The 27,255-nt window shown below is 42.1% G+C and overlaps 3 protein-coding genes and 2 long non-coding RNA genes across 9 annotated transcripts in view; 2 read left to right on the top strand and 3 right to left on the bottom strand.

The window, feature by feature from the left end:
* Nucleotides 1-688: 688 nt before the first annotated feature.
* Nucleotides 689-11,643, bottom strand: uri1 (URI1 prefoldin like chaperone). The gene is made up of 11 exons (XM_037106261.1): nt 11,194-11,643; nt 9,229-9,263; nt 4,898-4,976; nt 4,493-4,628; nt 3,305-3,396; nt 3,150-3,213; nt 2,814-2,997; nt 2,468-2,720; nt 2,245-2,384; nt 1,829-2,069; nt 689-1,445 (listed from the first exon to the last, which is right to left on the bottom strand). Exons 1-11 carry the CDS (start codon nt 11,263-11,265, stop codon nt 1,257-1,259), a joined length of 1,485 nt encoding a protein of 494 aa, XP_036962156.1. The 5' UTR covers nt 11,266-11,643; the 3' UTR covers nt 689-1,256.
* A 1,389-nt stretch (nt 11,644-13,032) lies between these two features.
* The window catches only part of LOC119023946, a 50,670-nt gene continuing 36,447 nt past the window's right edge, over nt 13,033-27,255 (bottom strand). For 3 of the 5 annotated variants that reach the window (XR_005076371.1, XR_005076368.1, XR_005076367.1), the window contains 3 exons: nt 18,812-19,817; nt 13,297-13,495; nt 13,033-13,199 (listed from right to left, as the gene is read on the bottom strand). This is a non-coding gene — a long non-coding RNA (uncharacterized LOC119023946). The remainder of the gene's footprint in view (nt 13,200-13,296; nt 13,496-18,811; nt 19,818-27,255) is intronic. The other 2 variants (XR_005076370.1, XR_005076369.1) reach the window with 2 other exon arrangements.
* Nucleotides 13,514-17,306, top strand: LOC119023940 (nuclear factor 7, ovary-like). Its single transcript, XM_037106256.1, has 2 exons — nt 13,514-14,322; nt 15,005-17,306. The coding sequence occupies exon 2, from the start codon at nt 15,014-15,016 to the stop codon at nt 16,655-16,657; it is 1,644 nt and encodes a 547-aa protein (XP_036962151.1). The 5' UTR covers nt 13,514-14,322; nt 15,005-15,013; the 3' UTR covers nt 16,658-17,306.
* Nucleotides 20,930-24,142, top strand: LOC119023944 (zinc finger protein RFP-like). Its single transcript, XM_037106260.1, has 2 exons — nt 20,930-20,979; nt 21,664-24,142. Exon 2 carries the CDS (start codon nt 21,673-21,675, stop codon nt 23,305-23,307), a length of 1,635 nt encoding a protein of 544 aa, XP_036962155.1. The 5' UTR covers nt 20,930-20,979; nt 21,664-21,672; the 3' UTR covers nt 23,308-24,142.
* On the bottom strand, nt 24,253-26,354 carry LOC119023947. Its single transcript, XR_005076372.1, has 2 exons — nt 24,908-26,354; nt 24,253-24,818 (listed from the first exon to the last, which is right to left on the bottom strand). It is a non-coding gene; the product is annotated as an uncharacterized LOC119023947 (long non-coding RNA).

Raw genomic sequence — 27,255 nt, 5'->3', positions numbered from 1 at the left:
TGTCACAGTTCTGACTGTGGGAGACTTTTCCTTGTAATTTCTCTTAAAAATGTAAAGAATCCGTTAATTAAATCAGAACTACGAGCTTCAAGCGTTACAGTCAGTGATGTCACGGCGATTCCCGACATCCACACGTCAGATCTCACAGCTGTGCAGCTGTTTTATATCCAGCGCACTTTTCTACAGCTCACTGACGGAAACCACCGGCTGCAGACCTCTAGATCAGACTTTAAATTTGGCTTTTGGGCCGGCGCTTAATTTGATTTGTTGCCACAGTGATTGCCTTTGAAATCTCCTCTCTCACATCAGGACTGCACTTTGATTGTCCGTTCACTAACGGGGGGGAAAAAAAAGGCATTTTGTGTTCAGTTTGCTTTGCAGCGTTTGATTAAATGTTGTTGCTCTCTGACAAAGTTCGGCGGCGGTACGCAGAGATGCTGCTTTTGCTTCAGCTCCTCACGTTTGAAACCGCACAACGGGAAAACTCCCGAGGAGCGACAGAGATTCATAAACGAGCGTTGTCAGCTCAGCCTGCGGTTTAAAAACCTACGTTTCCTCGAGGTTTCAGGGGGCAACGATGAGCTGCGATTACACACCATCGCTTCACAGTCATGGTGTGTAACCGCAACACACTTCTGTTGTGACTAGAGGCAGAACATCAGTCAACAAGATATTAAAGGAACGAGACTTTTAGCCAAAATCTTTTATTTTCCTTTTAGTTTCCATCAATATTCTTTTTTTGTCTTTACATAAAGCTCGTGACGAAGGAATACATACATTCATTAGGCAGGTCGAGGGAAGGTTCAACGAGCACTAACGGGCACCTGATTGTGTTTAATGATCAGTAGAAACAAAACAAGGCAACTCATCACAAGTGGCGAAGCCCAGAAGCTCCAACAGCAAGAAGCACGAATCAACAGAGGAGCCGACAAGAGACGGACAGCGATCGGGTCGAACAGGCCCGGGAGAAGAAGACGGGAAAGTAGTCAAGCGCGGTTCATATTGTTAGGAGCAGATGAGCGTTTATCAGTGTTAAAAACTTACAGTCGTTATTCGTTAACATCGCTGCTGTGCTTCTTCTCATCGGACAGTCCGACTCAACAACACAAACCCTGAACGGTTGAAAAGTGAAAGAAACCAGGAGAGGAAGGAAGTTCTGCTGCGTGTCCCGTTCAGCAGGCGTAGAAAAGAAACAAAGGCTTTTTTTTTGTTGAAAAAAACAAAACAACAAGTTACTGTGAAAAAAAAAAAATCAGTCACTTCTGCTGCAACCTGGCAGCTTTAAACTTCGACACCCTTTTCGGGGGCTCCTGGGTTGGAGGGGCGTCGGGCGCCACCTCCTCCTGTTTCCTCTCCAGGATGGTCGGCAGGGCCGGCGGAGCGATGGTCAGATGTGGAACCACTAAAGGCATCGGGTCCTTTTCTACCACCGTGCCTGAGAAAGCCTTCAGAGGAGACAGAGAGAAACACCGCGACTGATCACTTTCACGTTCGCTCAGACCGGCCCGACATTACAGGCTGAAGCTAAATGAAGAAGAGTTGATCTGTTTTAATGACGCGTCTACGTGTTCGTACGGCCTCGTGTGACTGACAGTTAATGACTGTTGGACCACACGCAGCTTCCGCTTTAACTTAAAGAGGTTTCTGTGGGAGTTCTGTTATGTTCTCATTAAGGGGATCTGAGGCTCACATGTGTAGTTTTCATAAGCTGTTTCATAATAAAGATATATTACAGTTTTCTTCCGCGCTGTAATTGAGATAAAAGACCATAAAAAGGAAACTAGACGGAGATGTCGTTTTCTCGTTTGTTTTTTTTTTAAATTTTTACCTCAAATCTGCTGCTGGGGTGCAGTGGGACCGCCGTGGGACTGTCTTCCTCTGTGATGCCGTCGCTGGTGTCGCTGTGCGTCGCCTCGTCGTGGCTGAAGCTGCGTCCGATCATCCGCCGCTCGTCGAAGTCGGCGGCGCTGCTCTCGCTCGTGTCGCTGCACACGCTGTTCTCTCGGCTGCGCGACTTCAGGATGGATTTCCTCGGGATGGGCTCGCCGTTCTTCACATCCACAAACAGCCTGACAAAGGAAACCGACCTCGACACTGTTTACAAGGTACAGAAGTATTCGCTGCGTCTTTCCTCTGTGAAGCTCCTGAACTCCTAAACACCCAATAAATTCAGGAGCTACAACTGAAATTTCCATCTTGAGTTGTCTGATTCAATAATCTGGCCTCACAGTTTTTGTCTTTTACCTGTAAATGTCGGCGGGTGTTGTGATTTTGTGGAGTTCGTGATGCGAGTGTCCGTTTTTCTTTTTCCTCTTCGAGTGTTCCTTCTGTTCTTTCCTTTCGCTGAACTTCAGCATTGTGTTTTTTCCAGTGTTTATTCTCACCTGCAGCAAAAAAAAAAAGTCATCAGAACAGAAATTAAAATGCAAATCTGTAAAAGATGTTCAGAGTCATTCATCAGTCTGACCTTCTTGGGTTCGACTGTGTGAGAGAAAAAGATGGTCGGCAAACAGTCGCCTTCCTCCTCCTCGTCATCGTCGTCTTCATCCTCGTTCCTGTCGACGCTCGGCGGCGTGTTACCGTGCGGCGCTGAGCTCCAGCTGGGCTTCAGACTCAGTCCGTTGACCCGAGGCTCGGTCTGGCCCTCCTTCTCTTTCTCCTCCTCCTCCTCAGAAGAGGATGACGTGTCTTCACCGTTCATCTCTGCGTTGTCAGATAACCTGGAGGAGGACAAACATTTCATTTTTACAGACGTCACAAACTGATTTGTAGCCAATTCTGAAGGCTACGAAGACGAGAGCGCGTTCATCTACCGGTCCTGCTCGTCCTGCAGCTCCTCCAGTTTCTCCAGTTCATCCAATCGAGCCCACAACTCCTCCTCGGTCAAGACGCTTCTCCTGCGCCCTTCATCATTCTCCTCCTCCTCCTCGTCTTTTAAATCCAGCACGGCATCCAACTTGGGCTTAGAATTTGGTTTGTGTGCTATTCTTTGCTTTCCTGTCAAAGCAGACACGATGGGAGAGAAATGACTGACCTTTTCTTTATCTGACATGACATCAAATTAAAGAACAGGTTAAAGAGTTTCTTTGCTTCCTCAAAAGGAAAGATGTGCGAGTAAAACGAGGGCAGAAAAAGGCTGACAGAGGTACCTTTGGTGAGAGCAGCGTCACTGTTTCCGGCATCTTCTCTTATGTCAACATAATCTCCTTTGCCCTAAAAAAGAAACAGAGTCAATACGTGTGTCCCCATTTATGTGTTACGCAACATCGTTATGTGTGAGGCGACTTGTGGTGAAGCAGCGTACGGCCGACATGCTCTCCAGGTTCTTCGCCAGGCTAACTCTGGCTTCAAAGTTCTTCATCGTCTTTGACAGATCATCCAGTTCCTTCTTCACATCTGCAGAGAGAGAAAAAAAACAAAACAGACACATCATCATGAAAACGTTAATTTCATTCAGACAGTCGGAGGCAGACTGACAAAAGAAACCCATCGAGCAAGAAAAAAAAAAAAAAAAACCTGGCTGCTGGCTAACGAGGGTTTTAAGGAGAATATAAACGGCGACAGCCGGCTGCTGAAAGAGTTAAAATCCTGAACAAGTTGGGGGGAAAAAATTGAAAAATGATGACACAAACAGTTCATAATATCTTCTGCCCTGAATACTACTCCGGATCATTAAATCTTGACAACAATTAAGCCCTTTTACTAATAGCAGCAGAGGGCCCTTGTTTCCATGGCGATCGGGAGCCCCTCCAGTCAGTGCATCAACTGGAAGTGAGGAAAGGTCAAACACAGAAGGCCTGACAACTCAGCCGCTGTCTGACACATTTCAGCTAGCTATGTTTGTATTACAGCACTTAGCTCTGTAATAGCGGGGTGGGCCGGGTCAGGAGATGGGAGGAGGGGGGAGGAGGGGGGAGGCCAGACGGCTGCGGATGGGCTGTGGCAGCACATTTCTGCTTCACTAAACACTCTAATAATGTTCACATCAGAGATCGTTACTTGGGCCCATTTGACTCGATATGAGATTTTCAGACCCGGAATGAGCAGCGAGGGCAAAACGCAGTGTGTAAGTACGACCGCGCAAAACACACGTTGGAGCAAATATTTTATATTCTAAGGATTTCACAACACGACCTGCAACATACGAACCCACGACGGTAATAAACCAGATCCACACCCTCACGTGCCTTCTTTCACCTCGTGTGAAACAAAGCGACCCGCGTGTGTCGAGAATCGTGAACGCTCCGACTGTTATTAGTAGCAGCGTCACAGTTCACTGAACAGATAAAACAGCTCAAAAGTTTATCCGCACATCTCACAACAAATAATGGATCAGGCTGAGGAGGAAGTTAGTCTCCAGTGTTGAGGAAGGCTGATGCAGCGGCGCCCTCTGCTGGACGAACGAGAGAAGTGTTGAGTGAGCTCATTAAAATGACACAATGCTGTCATTTTTTTTTTTTTTTATCCCAGAGAGGACAGAAAACAGACTCACATTTCATCCTGTGGCTGACAATCTTCTGCGCCTGCTTGGCGGAGCACTTGGCGAACCAGTTGTCACCGAGCAGCGCCGTGACCTCGTTGGTGTGCACCAGCTTACCGGGCATGAAGGCCAGAGGGCCGAACGGCACCTGTTCACAGCCCAGCGGTCGAGACGACGCAGGTGACAGAATGTGGACGTGAAAGCAGAAAGAGAGAAGAGAGAAAAGGAGAAACAAAACTTTTAGTCACACCAGTAAAACTATAAATCTTCAGGATCGGTTCCTGCAGAGTTAAGAATATCAACCCAGCTCGTGACTCCGTTTGCAACAGGGATTTATTTTAAATCTTAACCCTGATGCACAAGTTGAACACCAGTGTGTTTTGTCTTCTGTGGATTGTAAACAAGGACGACACTCACCATGATGTCATAAGACAGCTGCTCTGGCAGCGTCTCGAGGCGGTCGTTCAGGGCTTCATAGTCTCCTGACACCTTCTTCCTGCAAAAGCATCCGTTCACACTGACGTTAGGCCAACAGACACAGATCTCCTCTGAAGCCACTGTCGTCCAAATCTGTCTGTCTGCTTTATTTTGGGATATTAAAGGTGCAGTGTGTAATATGTAGAGGCAACTAGAAGAACAGACCTGGCAGAAATGCAATATAATTTTCAGAAGTAGGTTTTTAAGTAGGTGCTGGTGGTTTTCAATGAGCCGTTTATATCTGGACGTCACGTTTCTACAGGAGCCCAGAACAGACAAACTTGTCACTAGTGACATTTTACTTATTTTATTGAACATATTGAACAATAACATCTACAGTCAGAAGTTTACGTACGTTTATCTTTTATGCATCTCAGTTTAATTTGTGTTTTGTCATGTTGCTTCTAATCTGTTAACATTTTTATGTTCCCATCCTTTTTTGTGTTCATTGTTTCTGTTTGTTATTAATATTTCACCTATTTTCGAGATTGAAATAAAGGTTGAACAGATGAATACACTTGTGTATATCACAGCAGTCTTCACTGACAGCTCATTTTCTGTTATGAAAACTTTGGTGCAGGTCTGAATGTTTTTATAGGGTCTTCTGAAAATGTCTTTACTGTAGAATGAGCTGTTTATCTTTGGTCTCCATGTTTCTGCAGGACAAACCTGTAACTAGTGAGGAGAAAAAGAAGAGCGAGCGGCTGCTGTTTCCTGCATTACAGAATGAACTGGGAGTAGTTTGAAACCATAATCTGATGGATGACATTACTTAGCTTATGCAAAAGTAAACTAAAGGAGCATTAATTACTGTCGAAGAGACAAAACTCCCAGATGCTAAAAGAGATCCGGACAAACAAGAATCAACGTCTCAGCTTCCTCTGACTGGAAATCTCTGAGGACAGAGAAATGTTTACAGACTTTCTGCTGGACTGACGTTAACAAGTACAACCGACTGTAATAAACACATTTTCCCTCACTGCTAAAACTTAGATAATATACGATGTTTATTAGAAACACACACCAGAGCGAAAACATACGAAGATCTTTAGGCCTGGGAGAGTTTGACTCAGTGTGACGGATAAACTGAGGAGAAGTCCGATCGTCACCAAGTTAAAAAGCTCTGTGAAGATTTTTCTCTGTGCTCCATTATTTCTTTGGATGATCCCAATTTTTTTGGGGGGGAATTATGACCTATAGTTTTATAGACTCAGTAAATAAATACATCTTTACCTGTAATCAACAGGAATAATAGTTTTTTCTACTCAACATGCTTTTTTTTAATGTTCTGAGATCGTCTACTTTCCCGGTAAAGGTCACAACATCAGTTTGTATGTTTTTAAATTTAACAATCGAGGAAGTTGCACCAATCTTTTTGCAAAATAATCAAAGATACGACATCGTTTATTTCTGACTTCATCTCATAGACTTTCCTCACTGGTTTTCTGATGAGATTTGCTGGAATAATCTTGTTTCTTGTTAAAACCTCTGACCCTAAAAATAACTCATCATATTTTCAGGTAATTTTCAGTTAAAGGGGGAAATACTTGAACATGATGTTACAATGCTACAGGAGCTGGAAGAAGTTTTGAATTTGATTCATGCGTTTCAACAAGCTTGTTGATTTGTATAAGCTTTAAATAAACTGACAGCAGAGAGTATCTCAAATCTTCTGTCATGCAAAATAACATTTTACAACCACTTTTGTCTTTTATAACCACGTGAGCTCTGCCTGTAGTTACACACTGCAGGCTTGCTGCAGCGCTCGTAGACGGGAGGTGGTACTGCTGGACCTTTGGACCCACACGAACAATAATCTGGCTTTACAACGCTCAGATTCACAAAAACAAGCCAGAACAATATCACAGAGTTTAGCACAGAAGTCACCACTCGGTTTACTGGAGCACCACGCGGGTGTTTTCAGTCGTTCTGCCTGATTATTCCTCAGTTTGAATTATGTTTCACTACGTTTTTGAACGTTTTTTACTGCTGAAGCGCTGCAGTTGGCACATTAGCAGGATAAGAAGAGACGAGCGTGATTTAAAAACGTGTCGACATAATTACATTACACGTACGTTCGAGTGCGAAGTAATAATGTAATAAGATTAAAGGGTAATTTAATGTATCGTTCTCCAGTTACATCACATCGTGACTCGTTAACTATATCGCATAAATATCAACAATGAGGTTTGGAGTCACGAGCCTGCAGCGGCTCTCGAGGGGAGCTAACGCTTCGTGTCAGCAGACGTATTTCAGACGCTTTATTTTATTTAACATACTGAACGTCTACAGTCAGAAGTTTACACGCCATTTATCTTTTATGCATCTTTGTTTTGACACGTTGCTTCTTATCTGTGATTGTGTCTGTTTGTTATCACATTTTTGCGCCTATTGTGTTTTTCGACATCAGTGAAAAAGATTTTTTCGAGGCTTCAGGTTGAATGAATGAATACACTTGTACATCACACACGACTTTGGTAGCCATCCACAAGTTTCTGGTCGTCCTCTGGCTGAGTTTTTAATCTCTCGCCTTGACAGAATCGGAGAAGTTCAACTAAATTTGTTGAAAATGAGAACTGTAGAAATCACTGGGACTGAAAACTGCCATGAGATACATTTTCTTTACAAATGTATGTATGCAAACTTTCGACCACGACTGTGTATTTAATGCAGCACTTCTGTATAAAACTGTACAGATGCAATAAATTGTGAACTTCCTGGACTTTATATTTTTGAGCTACGTTGTGCAGAATGACGTACAGGCAGAGTTTAACACTAGAAGGCTGTTTTTGTTGCCGAAAGTGTAAATTTCTCTTGTGCATGTTGAAAATCTGGATCCAAGACTATAATTTGTGACATCATGAATAGTTTGGAAGCCAAACACAAGCGTGATGTGGAAACATGAAGCCTCCAGTGGACGCAGAATGGAGGGAGAAGACGTAGGAGCCGTTTTAAGGATCTTAACTTTTTGCTGCAATAAATCAAGTCAGACACACAACAGAGTTGCACTTTATGCCTTAAAGCAACAAAATGTAACTCCCTGCAGACAGATGGTTGGTCATTAAGACTTGTCTCCAGATCGTCCGGGTCCAACACCAGTCACAAGAATCAGCATTCGACAACTTGGGTATGAGACTTAACGATCAACTTGTCTTCCTCCAAGAGGTTTCATTACACTGTTTGTGTGGAGGGACTCTTTAACTTTCAGCGAGGTGAGCTGGTTGTTGTCAGAAGTTTCACAGACGTCACCGTGTTTGTTCGACGCTTTAAATCTTTTTTTGGCACAAGCGAACAAAAAAACAAACAAAAAAAAGCCTGAAAGCTTCATAAGGCTTCATCCGCCCATCGCTGCTGATACTGTTCCTGCTGGCAGACTGTCGCGCTGCCACGACCTGCTGGGACTCTTGAATACAACAGAACCATCGTTAATGTTACTTGGAACGCCTTTTTTCAACCGTGACAAAAGAAAGGTGCATTTAGTTTGACACCACCCAGCTGCAGCGACGTTAACCTGAGACAGACGTCTTTCTTTGACTTTGACTTACGAACCCTCAGATCAACTAAAGACAATCAGACAGAATGACTGACAGCTCATGTGTGGGTGTGAAAGGCCTTCACGGTTGTCTGTGCGCTGAAATTGCTCCTCGCAACTGCATTTTTTTTTCCGATTCAGGAATAAACAGGCTAATTACGGCGCACTTGAAACAAACGCCTCTGATTGGTCGTAGAGTGTCTAATTTGTTGATTTTGACCAGAGCTGGCACTCTCAAACGCAGAGCCTCAACACGGAGTAAAATCCCGCTTGATTAATTGCGGGGAAGCCAAACTCGTGGCGGCTGTCATTATAACATCATTAATGCAGTTCTAACGTGGCGCTAAACCAACTGTGTCTCTAGTAAATACAAACTTCACTGATGAATTAAGAACTGATGATGACTGACCGTTTCATTTCTATTCCAAATCAGTTGTATTCAAAGATGAGTATCACACAGAGAGAAGCAAGTGCACGGCCATAAAAGTCTTTGAAGCGACTCGGCCTTTAACATTCAACTAAAAGTAAATTATTTAACGTTTCTGAATGACCTCTTACGACATACACAACGTGTAATATGTTTTCTGTCTCTCCAAGGGAAAATAATCTCACATCAGAACACGTACTGACCTGCTGGAGCCTGCCGCTCTGTGTGACATCAAGATAACTGATGGTGCAAAGCAATAAACTGCACAATGCAACTGCTGAAGTAATGCGTGAGACTCTCTTTGATACTTACCAGTGCTGAATCCGACTTTCACAGTCTTTCACCACCTGTTTCAGGACAGATTATTTCAAAATGAATCACAATGAAAATCTGTGCAACCTATGCAGCCTTGTGCTTAACATTTAAAGAGGCCACGTGATGCTACTGTTCAGGTTTGTACTTTTATTCGGGGGTCATGATAGAACATGTTTACATACTTTGATTTTCAAAAAACACATTATTTTCCTCGTAAGGAGCGCTGCTGAGGCGTCCCTCTTCACACTGTGCCTTGAACGCTCAGTTTTGGCAACGGAGTGAGACATCTCGCCTCTGTTCAATCTTTGACGAGAGCTGCACATGAGCAATACCTGATGGGCAGGATGCAGCCAATCAGAGGCAGAGCAGGACGGGTCATGGCGAGCAAGGTAGTGACACGCTACAGACAAAGACACGTAGACGTAGACGCTGGATCGCACGTTGACGTCGCCGCCATATTGGACAAGCAGGTTGTTGTGTTTGGTATTAACGGTTAATTATATATTGTGCATATTTATAATAGTTACCTTCTGCAAGTTGTTGTATACAATAATATTAGTGTCTATCATTTCCTGTTATGCAGTGTTTCACTTCACTGCTAGAAGAAGAGAAAAGCAGACTGACTGCACAGTGCAGCGTCTTATTTTGATTTGCAGACTTTGTTAATTTTTTGTCTCAGTGACGTCATTATTCGAACTACAAATCATTAAATACAAAACCTGATTAACCAAAATCAGTTAAATGTAAACGTTTGTGCTTCTTATTCAGAAAACCCAAAGTTTTCGCGTCTACTAGTGTTTGTTTACAGGGCGGAACTTCCACATCCAACATGGCGGACACACTAACGTATCACGGCAACGGGACGGTACAGCCGATACGGCGTCCACGTGTTTGTGTCTGCGGCTGATAACAAAACCCTGAAAGAGTGAAACGAACCACCTTCGCAACCAAGACTGGAGCAGGAACGTTTCAAAAACAACGTTTTAACTTAAGTAATTTCTCTCCATCACAGTCTGCTGACGGACCATAAATATATACTCACTATAAAACATACACAGCTGTACCGCAGCCACGGTTACCAGCTGTAGCAGCGTTATTTTGGATCACACTACCTCGCTCGGCAGCTCTCGAAGATCCAACAGAGACAGATGTTTCACTCTGTAGCTAAAACGGTGCGTTCGAGGCACAGTGTGTAAAGGGGACGCTGCAGCAAAGAACCATCTGAGAAAAATAAGGTGTTTTCTGTACTTAAAGTATGTAAACCTGTTCTAGTAAGACCCCCAAATAAAAGCACGAACCTGGAAATGTGCATCATATGACCTCTTTAAGGAATCGACACACGCAGAGAGGCAGGAAGAGAAATAACCGGATCACAGAGGCAAGAGAGGAAGACAAAAACACAGCTGACAAAACTTCACACAAGTGGAGCAGGAGGACATTTTGCACAAACAGCTCTTCACTGTGATATATGGTGACACACACACACACACACACACACACACACACACACACACACACACATTGTTGTCTGTTGGGCAGGAAGATGATCTGCTGGGAGAAAAAAAAACACCAACAACAGACACACACTCCTCAGATTGTGTTGCTGTAAACTTGTTGTATCATGCGAGTTACTTCCTGCAGGGATTATTTAGCATGATAGCTAATCCACAAAATGGAAGATAAATAATCTGCAATGACAGCGAGAAGACAAACGAAACTAAAAACACCTCCAGGCGACATAAGAACATGTGAGGAGGGGGTGTGTGTGTGTGGGGGGGGGGGAGGAAGCTTCTGGAAAAATGGACAACACAACAAACTCACATCCTGCTCAACAGAAACACACACAGGTGAGTCCAGTGAGCGCACACAGGTGTGTTATCTGACCTGTGGGGAGGTCACACACACCTCCACGGAAGTTACCAGCCAACCGACAACTTGTTCAAATAATAAATTAAAAATTACCTTCTCGTGCTCCTGGCGGAGCCTGACAACTCCGTCCACATGCTCCACATTCACGTTACCTCTTTCGGCCATAGTCAACCCCCACGTGCACGCCAGGGGAGGTGTAGGTGGTGTTGGAGGGGGGATACGTGTCGTGCTGTGACCCCTAAATCAGAAAGATTCAAAGCCTCAGGGGTTGTTGTGAGTCCTAAAGAAGTGTTTATGAATGCAGCAGCAGCTATTCCTGAGACCCGTTCCGGTCGTATTCATCAATGAGGCGGCGGTAGTTCTCCTCACTGTCGGAAGTGATACCATCTCACACAATCATTTCAGGATTTCTGCATGACGTATCCAGAAAAATCCGCGAGGTTTTCGGTGTTTTAGTATTCCCAAGACGAGCAGATATTCCTGGTCACTCTCGCTGCGACATGCGCCTCCGTCCCACGTCAAGACAGCACGGGTGACACCGGAACATCCGGTCGAGATATTCAAAATAAAAGACCTTTTTTGTGTGTGTGATGAAGCGCTAACAATTTTTTTATTTTTTTTGTCGATTCTGCCATCTGCACAAGACATACAGATATAAGAGATGCGGTTATGAGATGTGGCAGACCTACTGTGTTATAAGCAAATATAATGCAAAATATACATTTATAAACTATAAACAAACCCTGAAAACACTGGATAAAAATTCAAGGCAAGTTTACTTGTATTGCACAACTCAGACACAAGGCAACTCAAAGGGTTTTATGAGGGCATATTAAATTAAAAAGACATTAAAACCAAATGGGAGGACATAAAAGAAACAAATGATTGAATCAAGTTAAGAAATAAGAAAATAAGAAAGGAGACAGCTAAAGAAGAAATGTGGCACATATTAACTGAACGCAGCTTTTCCATGTTTAGTTTTGACTCCAGGGACTGAATGCAGACCTGAACCTGAGGACCTCAGACGTCTGGATGGTTCGTACTATAACTACAAGATCAGAAATATATTTTAGCCCAAAACCATTCAGTAATAAAGTGCTAACAAGATTTTTTTTTTGTCAATTCTGCCATATGCACATCACACACAGATACATGACATGTGGGTATCTCAGACCGACCGTATGATAAGAAAATATAACAAAAACATATATTTTATAAACAAACCCTGAAAACACTGGATAAAAATTCAAGGCAAGATTATTTGCTTCCCCACAATGAAGACACAAGGCAAGTCAAAGTGTTTTATAGGGGCACACAATTACATTAAAAGACATTTAAAAAATGCAATTAAAAACAAGCAGGAAGACATCAAGAAACAAAACAATAAAACAAGTGAAGAAAGAGGCGTGTACACTAAAACAGAAGAGGTTAGAGTGCAGTTCAAAGCCTTAAAATCGCTCCAGTGAAAAGCAAACAGGAAGGTCATCAGCCTAAATTTAACAGGTGAGAAATCAAATTAATTTCACAAAGTCTGTTTCTCTCTTCTTTAACACTTTTACATGCTTTTATTTTGAAGACAGAACATTGCACGTTCCGGTTGTCCGCCGCATGACGCACCGCTTGACGCAGCTCTTCCTCCATGTCTCCCGGTGTACTCTGGGTAAATGTGGACGATGGCACAAATGTAAACAACCTTCGTTTTCAGCTGTCTGAGGTTCTGCTGCACTGACCGACACACCGACACCACTTCCGGTCATCTGTCCGTTAGCAAGGCAGCAGCACGTCTCCTGAGCGCGTGACACTGTGTGTGTGTGTGTGTGTGTGTGTGTGTGTGTGTGTGTGTGTGTGTGTGTGTGTGTGTGTGTTACGATAATGTGTGTAACTACGATGTTTGTGCAGCTACGGACACACACACACACACACACACACACACACACACACTGTACAGCCACACAGAGGTGTCGGTTCTGATGGTGTTGGTGGGTTCACAGGCTGAGAGGTTCTGATGAAACAAGTTCCAGAAGATGAATTTAATCCGTCAGCGGTCCCGCCCCCTTCTTTGTCAGCTGCTCATTGGCTGCTGATGCTGCATTCAATTGCTGTGGGAAATGTCAGATTATGTCAGTTACAATTACAAGAAGTGTAGTGTTAAACCAGAATACCTTTAAAACATCCAAATCACGCGTCACAGTTTACCTGGTGGTGTAAGGACGTTACGTTAAGATGTGATGGGCGTGAAAGAAAGATGAGCTAACAAGCTAAGATGTTAGCAGGAAGGTCAAAGGTCAGTGACTGGAGGAGCTGAGCTGGAATCATCTGGAGACATTTTGCACACCTCACTGCAGTTTGGAGATAAACCGTCTGTCATGGCACAAATTCTGTGAGCAGTAATTTCCTGAAAGGAAATATGTGAAGATGTTATTATTTGACCTGAGCGTGTTTTGTCTTGTAGTAAAACATACATCAAACTACATTAACACATTTATGGAGCCAGAACAATATAAAGCCAGAACAAGGCCAAAAGACTTGTTGATTTGAAAAATCAACTTTTTCAAATTTCAGCAACCTGTATTTCTTCTCATCTCTTGAGTCAACACAAGGACAACAACTATAGTCTGGATCAAGTAGACAGTATACATTCTGAATACATTAAGTAAGTACAATTTGCTGGTTTTACAATGAGATAAAAAGTGCAAAATACAAAAACTTGTCACTGACATCAGAGTACTTGTAAAGTTAGATTTCACAGTAAGGACGCCCTCTAGTGGAGTAAAAGTGATAATTATTAATCCTGTGTTTTCTTAGACACACTGTGGATTTTTCCATTTGTGGAAATCAATTAAGTTCGACTTCTCTCTCTAATGAAGGAGCTTTGTAAAAAATACACAATTATATTTTCATTAAGGAGTTCTTTTCTTATGTTGTCTATTTGTAATTATATGTTCTATTGGCTGCTGTAAACTTCCACTGCTGAGAAAAGACCAAGAAACACAAAAGTAAAAACTTGTTCCAAAGTTTTGTCAACAAGTTTCACAGCGAGTCACTAAAACTGACAGAGCTTCACTGAGAGGAGCAACAGGGAGAAAAAACTGGAACGTCACATTTTCTCAAAAATGAAAGTGAAAGTTTGAGTGACAGCAGAGCTGCAGTCCAGACGAGTCTCTGTGTTTCTCTCTGAAGAAAACTTTCTCAACACAACAGCAGAATCTCTGACAAACACTGGTGAGTACACAGACAATTACAACATGCACATTTTGTCAGAACTACAAAACAGGTTGAAATCAAACCACAGTGACTGAACTCTGGATAAAGTTAGACAGGACACAGTCACAGCTAGCTTTAGCTTCAGCTAATTTACCCACTTTGACTGATCTGTCTCCTGATATTAAAACATCAAGCTTGATACCTGATATTAATTGAGTTTGTTAAACCACATACCTTTACTGTAAAGCACAGCAGCTCAATCCAACCATAACAAACACAAATACAGATAAACTAGTCTGCTAAAGGCTAACTAGCCTAGCTCAGAGCACAGTGTCTCATGTTATCTGACAGTGTATTTTATTGCCTTTATGAGGCACAAAATGGTGGTTTTACAACTTATATAGCTGTTAAACACTTAAATATTTGAACTTGTAACTCTGTCCTTTCAACTTTACTGTTTCTGCTCTGTGTCTTTGTACAGCTGATAATATTTACTGTGTTTCAGAAACTGCTATTACCTGTAACACAAAACCTGAACTGTACTCAGACAGGAAGTTCCACTCAGAGGTGTATCCAGGACACATCTTTACCTGTCAGAGCTTGTCGTGACTCTCCTTATATTCCACTAGTAGTAGGTTAATGAACATTTAATCAAGAGATTTCTAATCACAGTTGTCTTTTCCTCACTTTCCATCATCAGACTGTCAACATGTCTGCTGCCAGCTGTCTGCTGACTGAAGATGAGTTTCTGTGCTCCATCTGTCTGGATGTGTTCACTGATCCAGTCACCATACCATGTGGACACAACTTCTGTAAAACCTGCATCACTATACACTGGGATAAAAATGTCCTGTGTCAGTGTCCCAACTGTAAAAAGACTTTCAACATCAGACCTGAGCTGCAGGTCAACACGTTCATCTCTGAGATGGCTGCTCAGTTCAGACAGTCAGCTCAACAGAAAGCCAGCAGCAGCAGCTCAGAGCAACAAGTTTCCAAACCAGGAGAAGTTCCCTGTGACGTCTGCACTGGAACCAAACTGAAGGCCCTGAAGTCCTGCCTGGTGTGTCTGGCCTCCTACTGTGAGACTCACCTGGAGCCTCATCTGACAAAGTCAGGCCTGAAAAGACATCAGCTGATGGATCCTGTGGAGAACCTGGAAGACAGGATGTGTACGAAGCACGATAAACTGCTGGAGCTGTTCTGTAAGACCGACCAGATGTGTGTCTGCATGATCTGCACTGTTTTAGACCACAAGACACATGATGTTGTTCCTCTGAAAGAAGAATATGAAGGAAAGAAGGCCGAGCTGGGGAAGAGAGATGCTGAAATTCAGCAGATGATCCAGAAGAGACGACTGAAGATTGAGGAGATGAAGCGCTCAGTGCAGCTCAGTAAGAAAGATGCAGACAGAGAGATAGCAGCTGGTGTTCAGGTCTTCAGAGCTCTGAAGGAGTCTGTTGAGAGAAGCCAGGCCGAGCTCATGGACACCATCAAAGAGAAGCAGAGAGAGACAGAGAAACAGGCTGAAGGCTTCATCAAAGAGCTGGAACAGGAAATCTCTGAGCTGGAGAAGAGAAGCTCTGAGGTGGAGCAGCTCTCACAGTCTGAAGACCACCTCCACCTCCTCCAAAGCTTCCCATCACTGAACACTGCTCCACCCACCAAGGACTGGACAGGAGTCAGCGTCCGTCCACCTTCGTATGAGGGAACTGTGAGGAGAGCTGTGAATCAGCTGGAGGAGACGCTCAGTAAACAGATGAAGAAGCTGCTTGAGGCCGAGCTGAAGAGGGTCCAGCAGTATGCAGTGGATGTGACACTTGATCCTGATACAGCACATCCTGAACTAATTGTGTCTGACGATGGAAAACAAGTAAAACATGGTGGTATAAAGCTGAATCTCCCAGACAATCCAGAGAGATTTGACTCCTGTGTGAATGTCTTAGCACAGCAAAGTTTCTCTTCAGGAAGATTTTATTATGAGGTTCAAGTTAAAGGAAAAACCAAGTGGGAAGTTGGGGTGGGCCGACAGTCGATCAACAGGAAGGGAGACATTAAACTGACTCCTCAGAAAGGTTACTGGACGATATGGTTGAGGAATAAAAATGAGTACAAAGCTCTTGCTGGCCCTGGAGTCCGTCTCTCTCTGAAGCATCAGCCTGAGAAGGTGGGGGTGTTTGTGGATTATGAGGAGGGTCTGGTCTCCTTTTATGACGTTGATGCTGCAGCTCTTATCTACTCCTTTACTGGCTGCTGCTTCACTCAGAAACTCTACCCATACTTCAGTCCATGTACTAATGATGGTGGTGAAAACTCTGCTCCTCTGATCATCTCTCCTGTCAATACCACTGAGTAGAACTAACATTTGATTTTCTACAGAATGATTCACATCATTTACTGTAAATTCCGGACTATAGAGTGGACCTGAATATAAGCCTCAACAGCTCATTTTTAAGTGAAAAAAAATGTGTACATATATCGGCACCTGACTATAAGCCGCAGGTGTCCAAGTCTGCTCTCTGTGTGTTCACCCAGACTTCAAGAACGTTTTCAATTTCGGGCCAATTGCTTTAATTACCTCTGAAAGCTTTTGTCGTCTTTTTGCATTGAGTCAGCTCTTCACGCTGCCATCTCCAACGTCTTGCCATCGATTCATTGATGCCAAGCTTACGTGCAGCAGCTCTATTTCCTTCTTTGACCGCCAGAACGATTGACTTTAACTTGAAAGCTGCATCATATGCATTTTTTCGTGTGTTTTCCATAATGAGGGTGTGTGCATGATGCACAAAATGACTGTTCAAAACACAAACTAGCGTCTTCCTCGACGCATTATCTCTTCCATTTGTCTGTCTTGCTCTTGCGCTTCCTGGGGACTGTTAGCCCTTAAAAATCTATAGATACGCCACATCATATGATAGGCCACAGTGTTCAAAGTGTTGGAAAAAAGTAGCGGCGTATACTCCGGAAATTATGGAAATATAATAAATGCATATTTATTGATTACATTTGCTTTGCACATTGTTGTTTTTTCAGATTCTGATGAGGCATTTTTTACTTTTTTCCATCAGTGTATTGTTTAATGTGTCACATTATCACTGTGATTGATTATTTATGTTTATATGAGAACAGTTGCACACTGGCACAAAGTGCTGAAGCACATTTTATGGATAAGACAAATGAATATGATGAAAAGGAAAATATTTTTTTTTTCTGCCTCAGTCATAATAATTAAAACACCATCAGCTGTTCTCAGATCAGATCACATGTGAGAGAGGTTGCAGTGTGAGATGATGTGAACTAAACCTGCCCAGCTGATTTGTAGAGAATAAGTGGAGTTCATGAGGACCTGCTCTTAATAAAGAACTACAGTCTGATGATGAAGCAGACAGAGGAGTATTAGGGCAAGGGGTGAGAAAAAAGGATGAAGTTTTATTACTTTCATTATGCACTTCAAGACGAAAGTTGACATTTTAAGATTAAAGTCAACCATTTGAGACAACATCAAACATGTAATATGACTGCCTCGACAAACACAGTGTAGTTGTCAGTATCAGGACTTTGAAGAGATCGTGCTGAAAACTGTGATAGATAGATAGATAGATAGATAGATAGATAGATAGATAGATAGATAGATAGATAGATAGATAGATAGATAGATAGATACTTTATTGATCCCGGAGGAAATTCAAGTTTCTTCAGAAGGAAAAATCAAACAAGCATGGAAGAGGTGGCTGCATTCATGCAAACTGAAACTGCTGGTAATGGACAAATGCAAGTATATGGATGGTTACACCTACGTGCAACTCAGAGAGGATATGTTGTGTCACAAGACACAATATGACAACTGATCAAGTTGATTGATCCAGAAGGTGTGGAGCTCAGGTGGGCGCAGTGTCTCAGACGCAGACATTACTGCAACAAAGCTCCCAACACGCTGCAGCATATGGACTCGTATGATGGCACTTTTCTGGTGATTTCTTGGATAGAAGCCTAATTAAATTCTGCTTCCTGAACCGTGTTCAGGTCGGCCTGCAAACTGAAATTAGCTTGGAGAAAGTTCTCCCACCTCCTGATGTCGCTCTGTCACTCAAATCTGTTCTATGATTTTAATGAATACCTCTTTTCATGTATCAGACTGAATGAGAGCGAACTGGTGAGAGCTAATAAAATGTATAATTTGGGATGTTTTACAATAATTAACACACATTGAAAATGACTATAAAACTGCAGAGAGGTCTGGTTTGTTTATTAATTTCAACTATTCTGTTATTGAACATTCACTTTCCCATGCAGTTTACTTTAACTGTAACTATAGTTCTTATTCAATATAAACATCAGCATGAAAAACACCTTCAACAACAATTTAGCAAAGTTAGACAGTTTTAATGTTGAAACCTTGTGGCTCCTCTTATTTAACTTTGTTTTGAATCACGTCATAACAGTAATACACTAATATCAGAAACCTTCAATATAGTAACACTCTGGGTTTATGTAGTGTTTCTGTTGGTACCTGTGATGGAGGCATCCATATAGAAATCCACCTTGAACCTGCAGGTCAGGATACTCACACCAGAACCAGGAAAAGTGATCCAGCAATCTACTCCAGAACCTCTTCCCAGAGGCAGCGACCTGACCAGAGACCCGCCCAGAGGCTCGGTCCAGTCCACAACTCCTCCGTCCTGAACCAGCGCCTGGAAATGTCCAATGTCCAACCTCCTCCTCTGCTGTCTCCTGATTAGCAACTGGCGATGCTAACCGCTAGCAAACATTCCCATCCTTGTCTTCAGTTAGCGGCAGTAACGAGTCCTCACTTCTAAAACACGCTCGGTTACACTCTTAACAACATGAGCAAACACTCGTATAAACTCCTGGTTGATAACAGTAAATAAAACTCTTTCATTAAGTTATGGGCTTTCCCTCTGGTCCCGCCCCTCTAACAATCCGACAGGTTAATCTCCAACAACAGAGAAAATGATTGACAGCTGCCCAAACAAATGAGAACCCAATTCAGAGAAACTTGAGGCGTTCAAAGGCTTTTCAAAACATAAGACATTTCTGTTTCACTGGTCACATTAACCATACAAATGTTAACAGCAGCAACACATTTAAAGGCCCACATCAGAACACTTTACCAACTGAAATAAATATAACAAAACTATATAAACAAATTAGCAGGGCGCTACATTAATATGCTACATGATTAATTGTCCTGTTATGTGCTTTGTTTCATATGCCATCAACCTGCCATGGTCTGGAGTAGTGGTTGTCTTATTTGACTAGTTTGTGTTTATGTATTGTGTTTTATGTCTGTTTTTACAATAAATATAAAGTAGAATAAGATACAAAAAAAAAATTCAAAGTCATGAAGACAGAACATTGCACGTTCCAGTTGTCTGCTGGATGACAGAGAGGTCCTGATGAACAAGTTTGGTTTCAGAAGATGAATTTAATCCGTCAGTGGTCTCAGTCACCTTCTTTGTCGGATGCTCATTGGCTGCTGATGCTGCATTCACTTGCTGTCAGAAAAATCAGGAATTCCCCGTTAAAATTACAAGGGCTAGTGTGCAGTGACACCAGAATACATTTGAAACATCCAAATCACCCGTCACACTTTACCTGTTGGTGTATGCGGCGTGTGTTGGTGTGATAAGAAAGAACGTTAAGTTAAGATGTGATGGTCGTGAAAGATAGATGAGCTAACAAGCTAAGATGTTAGCAGGAAGGTCAAAGGTCAGTGACTGGAGGAGCTGAGCTGGAATCATCTGGAGACATTTTGCACACCTCACTGCAATTTGGAGATAAACCGTCTGTCATGGCACAAATTCTGTGAGCAGGAATTTCTTGAAAGGAAATATGTGAAGATGTTATTATTTGACCTGTGCGTGTTTTGTCTTGTAATAAAACACACATCAAACTACATTAACACATTTATGGAGCCAGAACAATATAAAGCCAGAACAAGGCCAAAAGATTTGTTGATTTGAAAAATCAACTTTTTCAAATTTCAGCAACCTGTATTTCTTCTCATCTCTTGAGTCAACACAAGGACAACAACTATAGTCTGGATCAAGTAGACAGTATACATTCTGAATACATTAAGTAAGTACAATTTGCTGGTTTTACAATGAGATAAAAAGTGCAAAATACAAAAACTTGTCACGGACATCAGAGTACTTGTAAAGTTAGATTTCACAGTAAGGACGCCCTCTAGTGGAGTAAAAGGGATAATTATTAATCCTGTGTTTTCTCAGACACACTGTGGATTTTTCCATTTGTGGAAATCAATTAAGGTCGACTTCTCTCTCTAATGAAGGAGCTTTGTATAAAATACACAATTATATTTTCATTAAGGAGTTCTTTTCTTATGTTGTCTATTTGTAATTATATGTTCTATTGGCTGCTGTAAACTTCCACTGTAGAAAAAAAAGAGGAATGAACTAAAACTCAAAAGTCACCTTGTTTCAGATCTGTGTCGAGATTATTTCACAATGAGCCAATAAAACCACAGAGCTGCACTGAGAGGAGGAGCAGCTGAGAGAGAAAAAACTTCAGGTCACATTTCCTCAAAAATGAAAGTGAAAGTCTGAGTGACAGCAGAGCTGCAGTCCAGACGAGTCTCTGTGTTTCTCTCTGAAGAAAACTTTCTCAACACAACAGCAGAATCTCTGACAAACACTGGTGAGTACACAGACAATTTCAACATGCACATTTTGTCAGAACTACAAAACAGGTTGAAATCAAACCACAGTGACTGAACTCTGGATAAAGTTAGACAGGACACAGTCACAGCTAGCTTTAGCTTCAGCTAATTTACCCACTTTGACTGATCTGTCTCCTGATATTAAAACATCAAGCTTGATACCTGATATTAATTGAGTTTGTTAAACCACATACCTTTACTGTAAAGCACAGCAGCTCAATCCAACCATAACAGGACAAACACAGATGAACTAGTCTGCTAAAGGCTAACTAGCCTAGCTCAGAGCACAGTGTCTCATGTTATCTGACAGTGTATTTTATTGCCTCTAAAAAGGCAAAAAATGGCTGTTTTACAACTTATATAGCTGTTGAACACTTAAGTAAGAAGCCTTGAATGTGTAACTCTGTCCTTTCAACTTAACTGTTTCTGCTCTGTGTCTTTGTACAGCTGATAATATTTACTGTGTTTCAGAAACTGTTATTACCTGTAACACAAAACCTGAACTGTCCTCAGACAGGAAGTTCCACTCAGAGGTGTATCCAGGACACATCTTTACCTGTCAGAGCTTGTCGTGACTCTCCTTATATTCCACTAGTAGGTTAATGAACATTTAATCAAGAGATTTCTAATTACAGTTTCTTTTCCTCACGTTTCCTCTTCAGACTGTCAACATGTCTGCTGCCAGCTGTCTGCTGACTGAAGATCAGTTTCTGTGCTCCATCTGTCTGGATGTGTTCACTGATCCAGTCACCATACCATTTGGACACAACTTCTGTAAAACCTGCATCACTAAACACTGGGATAGAAATGTCAAGTGTCAGTGTCCCAACTGTAAAAAAACTTTCAACATCAGACCTGAACTACAGGTCAACACGTTGATCTCTGAGATGGCTGCTCAGTTCAGACAGTCAGCTCAACAGAAAGCCAGCAGCAGCAGCTCAGAGCAACAAGTTTCCAAACCAGGAGAAGTTCCCTGTGACGTCTGCACTGGAACCAAACTGAAGGCCCTGAAGTCCTGCCTGGTGTGTCTGGCCTCCTACTGTGAGACTCACCTGGAGCCTCATCTGACAGCTAAACAGCTGAAAAGGCATCAGCTGATCGACCCTGTGGAGAACCTGGAAGACAGGATGTGTACGAAGCACGATAAACTGCTGGAGCTGTTCTGTAAGACCGACCAGATGTGTGTCTGCATGCTCTGCAGTATTTCAGACCACAAGACACATGATGTTGTTCCTCTGAAAGAAGAATATGAAGGAAAGAAGGCCGAGCTGGGGAAGAGAGACGCTGAAATTCAGCAGATGATCCAGAAGAGACGACTGAAGATTGAGGAGATGAAGCGCTCAGTGGAGCTCAGTAAGAAAGATGCAGACAGAGAGATAGCAGCTGGTGTTCAGGTCTTCAGAGCTCTGAAGGAGTCTGTTGAGAGAAGCCAGGCCGAGCTCATGGACACCATCAAAGAGAAGCAGAGAGAGACAGAGAAACAGGCTGAAGGCTTCATCAAAGAGCTGGAACAGGAAATCTCTGAGCTGGAGAAGAGAAGCTCTGAGGTGGAGCAGCTCTCACAGTCTGAAGACCACCTCCACCTCCTCCAAAGCTTCCCATCACTGAACACTGCTCCACCCACCAAGAACTGGACAGGAGTCAGCATCCGTCCACCTTCATATGAGGAGACTGTGGTGAGAGCTGTGAATCAGCTGGAGGAGACGCTCAGTAAACAGATGAAGAAGGCCGAGCTGAAGAGGGTCCAGCAGTATGCAGTGGATGTGACACTCGATCCTGATACAGCACATCCTGCTCTCATCCTGTCTGATGATGGAAAACAAGTTCACTGTGGTGATGTAAAGAAGAATCTCCCAGACAACCCAGAGAGATTTGATAAATGTGTTTGTGTCTTAGCTAAGCAGAGTTTCTCTTCAGGAAGATTTCATTATGAGGTTCAAGTTAAAGAGAAGACTAACTGGGATTTAGGAGTGGCCAGAGAGTCGATCAACAGGAAGGGAAACATCACAGCATCTCCTCAGGATGGTTACTGGACGATATGTTTGAGGAATAAAAATGAGTACGAAGCTCTTGATGACCCTTCAGTCCGTCTCTCTCTGAAGCATCAGCCTGAGAAGGTGGGGGTGTTTGTGGATTATGAGGAGGGTCTGGTCTCCTTTTATGACGTTGATGCTGCAGCTCTTATCTACTCCTTTACTGGCTGCTGCTTCACTCAGAAACTCTACCCACTCTTTGGTCCATGTCCTAATGATGGTGGTGAAAACTCTGCTCCTCTGATCATCTCTCCTGTCAGTCACACTGAGTAGAACAAACATTTGATTTTCTACAGAAAGATTCACATCATTTCATGTAATAAATGTATGTTTATTGATTATATTTGTTTTTTCAGAATCTGATGAAGCATCTTTCTCTGTCAGTGTTTTTGTTGAATGTGTCACAGTGACACTCTCATTGATATGATGTAATGAACTTTATTTTTTCTTTTAAATCATCAGAAACAAAGTATTCAAAAAATAATCAGCATTTTCGTTTCCTTAACCATTTTTACTTGCTAACAAATTGCAAAAACATTTTATGTACAAGACAAATGTAGTTTTAATTTCTCTTATTTTGTTTAAAAAATGATGAAAAAGATTTTTTGTGCCTTCATCAAAAAATGTTTTCATTGTTTTCAGCTGATGAAAAAAGCTGCTCAACACTTTGGAGAGCAGCAGTGAAGTGCAGAGGGATCAGTTGGATCACATCTGTTATGTGTTTGATTCAGTAACCGACTGTCTGAAGTGGGTTTTTATCTTTTTCTGGACTCTTCTGGGTTTCTTCATGTTGTGTGTTGGTGTTGTGGCCCTAAACTGAGATTCAATGATGACGACCCTCACTTCTTTTTTAAGTTCCTTGTTATTTTAAGTCATTACTGCACCACTTTATGTTAGACAACAGAGAAGCAACATTTAATGAATACTTCTAAAATAAAGGAAGCTGAAGTCCGACCTCTTTCTTTTTGCTTCATGGGACTTTTTTTTTTCTTCAGAAACAACTTTGTATGGTAGTGAACGGAGAAAAACAAATACTATTTACATCCCCTCTGAATTTTGATGTGAATTACAAATATGATGTTTGTCAAATTAAAATATATTTGATCAACTTGGGAAAATTGCAGTCTGTCATTAAACTAATCAAATATAAGACTGTAACTAGTTAAGACACATAACTACAGTTCTCAATAACGACACATTTATTGTGATTTTCATCTTTTTATAATTTTGCTGTGCTGAGTTGGCGGCCATGTTGCTGTTGGTGACGTGTGTTGAGTGAGATGATGAAGTTCACTGAGCGCTTTCACACAAAACTGCATGATATTTTACTACAATTATGACAAATTGTGAATTTCTTGACCTTGAAACATAATTTTTTAAAGCACGTCTTCAGCATTCTGTTCGCCTCTTCCCTCAGACCCCATGGAACCTTAAACCAGAAGAACTTTGTATGGTAGTAAATGAGAGAGACAAATAATATATTGATCCTGCCTGAATTGTGTCATGAATCACACATATGATGTTTGTCAATCTTAAAGATCATTTTCAATCAATCTTGTACCAATGTGTACCCCTCCAGGATTTGATCCCCAGTCACCTGTGTGACAACCAACTGCTCTACCCACTGTGCTACCACAGCCGTCAATATACATCCTTCACAACAGCACAGAACATCGCACTCATCACTCATCACAATCACACAAAACAACTGTGTTGCTGCTCTGTATTGTGTCCCGGTCGTGCAGCTGACTTTATGTCCTCCAGCAGGACGAACGAAACAAAAACTATGAATTATCTTTCTGACTTATTCTCTCTGAGTTCTCCAAACCATTTTTTTTTCCTTTCAGAAATGTGCTTGTATTTCCTTTGAAACCGATTCCAATATCGCTGAAAACTCCATATTTCTTGTCCGAGCATGGCTGGCAGTGAAAGCTGTAAAATACATACAAGTATTTTTTGTTTACGGTTGTATAAATGTGAGAATGAAATTTGGGAACTGTTATTTGACCAACCTGCTGTCAATCTTGTATTCTGGTTGCTGATTGGTAAGGGAGGACGTCCTCCCTTAGCGTGTCATTTCATGTGTCTTAGCCAATCATAGACCAGCATGAAAAAAATCCTAAATGCATTGAGTGAATGGAAGGAGATCCTCCCCCGGAGGACAGAAGCCCTCCGTCCTCCTCTAGCCGCCACCTTCCTGCTCCCTGCTCCTCCCACAGACTGCTCTGTCTCCTCCGGCTGCAGCTGAAGCTGCTCAACCGTTTTAAGTGGATTTTCTTCCAAAGAAGAAACTTTCTTAATGATATAATATATATATATAAGATTTTATATATGATATTGAGATTTGGTAATGATTTATTTCAACCAGTTACTCTTAAAAAAAAACAACCCCTCCTCTGCCTCTATGGACGAGCCTCCTCTGGTCCAAATGGTTTGTAGAGAATAAGTGAGATGTGATGACGCCCTCTAGTGGAGTTCATACCAAACTGCAGCCTGTGCTCACATGAGGACCTGCTCTTAAAGGGATATTCCGGTGTAAGTTTAGTGGCTTTTTGATGGCGATTTATACTTGGATCCATTTACAGCAGTGTATTGTTGTTGTGCGGTCGTTTCTGAGGATGCTAAAACTACGTAAGCTAGCGGTCCGCAAACTTTATCTCTCGAGGGGGGGTCGTACTCGGTGTCAAGGTGTGAGACTATGGATTAAATTTACACCGGAATATCCCTTTTAAGAACTACAGTCTGATGCTGAAGCATACAGAAGAGTATTAGGGCAAAGGGTGAGAGAAACATGTCAGGGGGAAGTTTTATTACTTTCATTATGCACTTCAAGACGAAAGTTGACATTTTAAGATCAAAGTCAACCATTTGAGACGACATCAAACAGTGAATATGACTGCCTCGACAAATGTGTCTTCCAGCTCATAAACACAGTGTAGTTGTCAGTATTAGGACTTTGAAGAGATTGTGCTGAAAACTGTCTTTGTTCAGAAGGAAAAACCAAACAAGCATGGAAGAGGTGGCTGCATTCATGCAAACTGAAACTGCTGGTAATGGACAAATGCAAGGATATGGATGGTTACACCTACGTGCAACTCAGAGAGGATATGTTGTGTCACAAGACACAATACGACAACTGATCGAGTTGATTGATCCAGAAGGTGTGGAGCTCAGGTGGGTGCAGTGTCTCAGACGCAAATATTACTGCAACAAAGCTCCCAACACGCTGCAGCATATGGACTCGTATGATGGCACTTTTCTGGTGATTTCTTGGATAGAAACCTAATTAAATTCTGCTTCCTGAACCGTGTTCAGGTCGGCCTGCAAACTGAAATTAGCTTGGAGAAAGTTCTCCCACCTCCTGATGTCGCTCTGTCACTCAAATCTGTTCTATGATTTTAATGAATACCTCTTTTCATGTATCAAACTGAATGAGAGTGAACTGGTGAGAGCTAATAAAATGTATAATTTGGGATGTTTTACAATCATTAACACACATTGAAAATGACTATAAAACTGCAGAGAGGTCTGGTTAGTTGAATAATTGCAACTATACTGTTATTGAACATTCATTTTCCCATGCAGTTTACTTTAACTGTAACTATAGTTCTTATTTAATATAAACATCAGCATGAAAAACACCTTCAGACAAAATTAAACAGTTTTAATGTTGAAACCTTGTGGCTCCTCTCATTTTACTTTGTTTTGAATCACGTCATAACAGAAATACACTAATATCAGAAACCTTCAATATAGTAACACTCTGGGTTTATGTGGTGTTTCTGTTGGTACCTGTGATGGAGGCATCCTGGAGCTCATATAGAAATCCACCTTGAACCTGCAGGTCAGGATACTCACACCAGAACCAGGAAAAGCGATCCAGCAATTTCCTCCAGAACCTCTTCCCAGAGGCAGCGACCTGACCAGAGACCTGCCCAGAGGCTCGGTCCAGTCCACAACTCCTCCGTCCTGAACCAGCTCCTGGTAACGTCCAATGTCCAACCTCCTCCGCTGCTTCTCCTGATTAGTAACAGGCGATGCTAACTGCTAGCAAACATTCCCATCCTCGTCTTCAGTTAGCGGCAGTAACGAGCCCTCACTTCTAAAACACGCTCGGTTACACTCTTAACAACATGAGCAAACACTTATATTTACTTATGTATAAACTCCTGGTTGATAACAGTAAATAAAACTCTTTCATTAAGTTATGGGCTTTCCCTC

The sequence above is a fragment of the Acanthopagrus latus genome, chromosome 8, assembly GCF_904848185.1.
Source record: "Acanthopagrus latus isolate v.2019 chromosome 8, fAcaLat1.1, whole genome shotgun sequence".
Classification (NCBI taxonomy): domain Eukaryota; kingdom Metazoa; phylum Chordata; class Actinopteri; order Spariformes; family Sparidae; genus Acanthopagrus; species Acanthopagrus latus.
The sequence above is the reverse complement of the archived record's forward strand: the minus strand, read 5'-3'. Positions and strand labels throughout refer to the sequence as shown.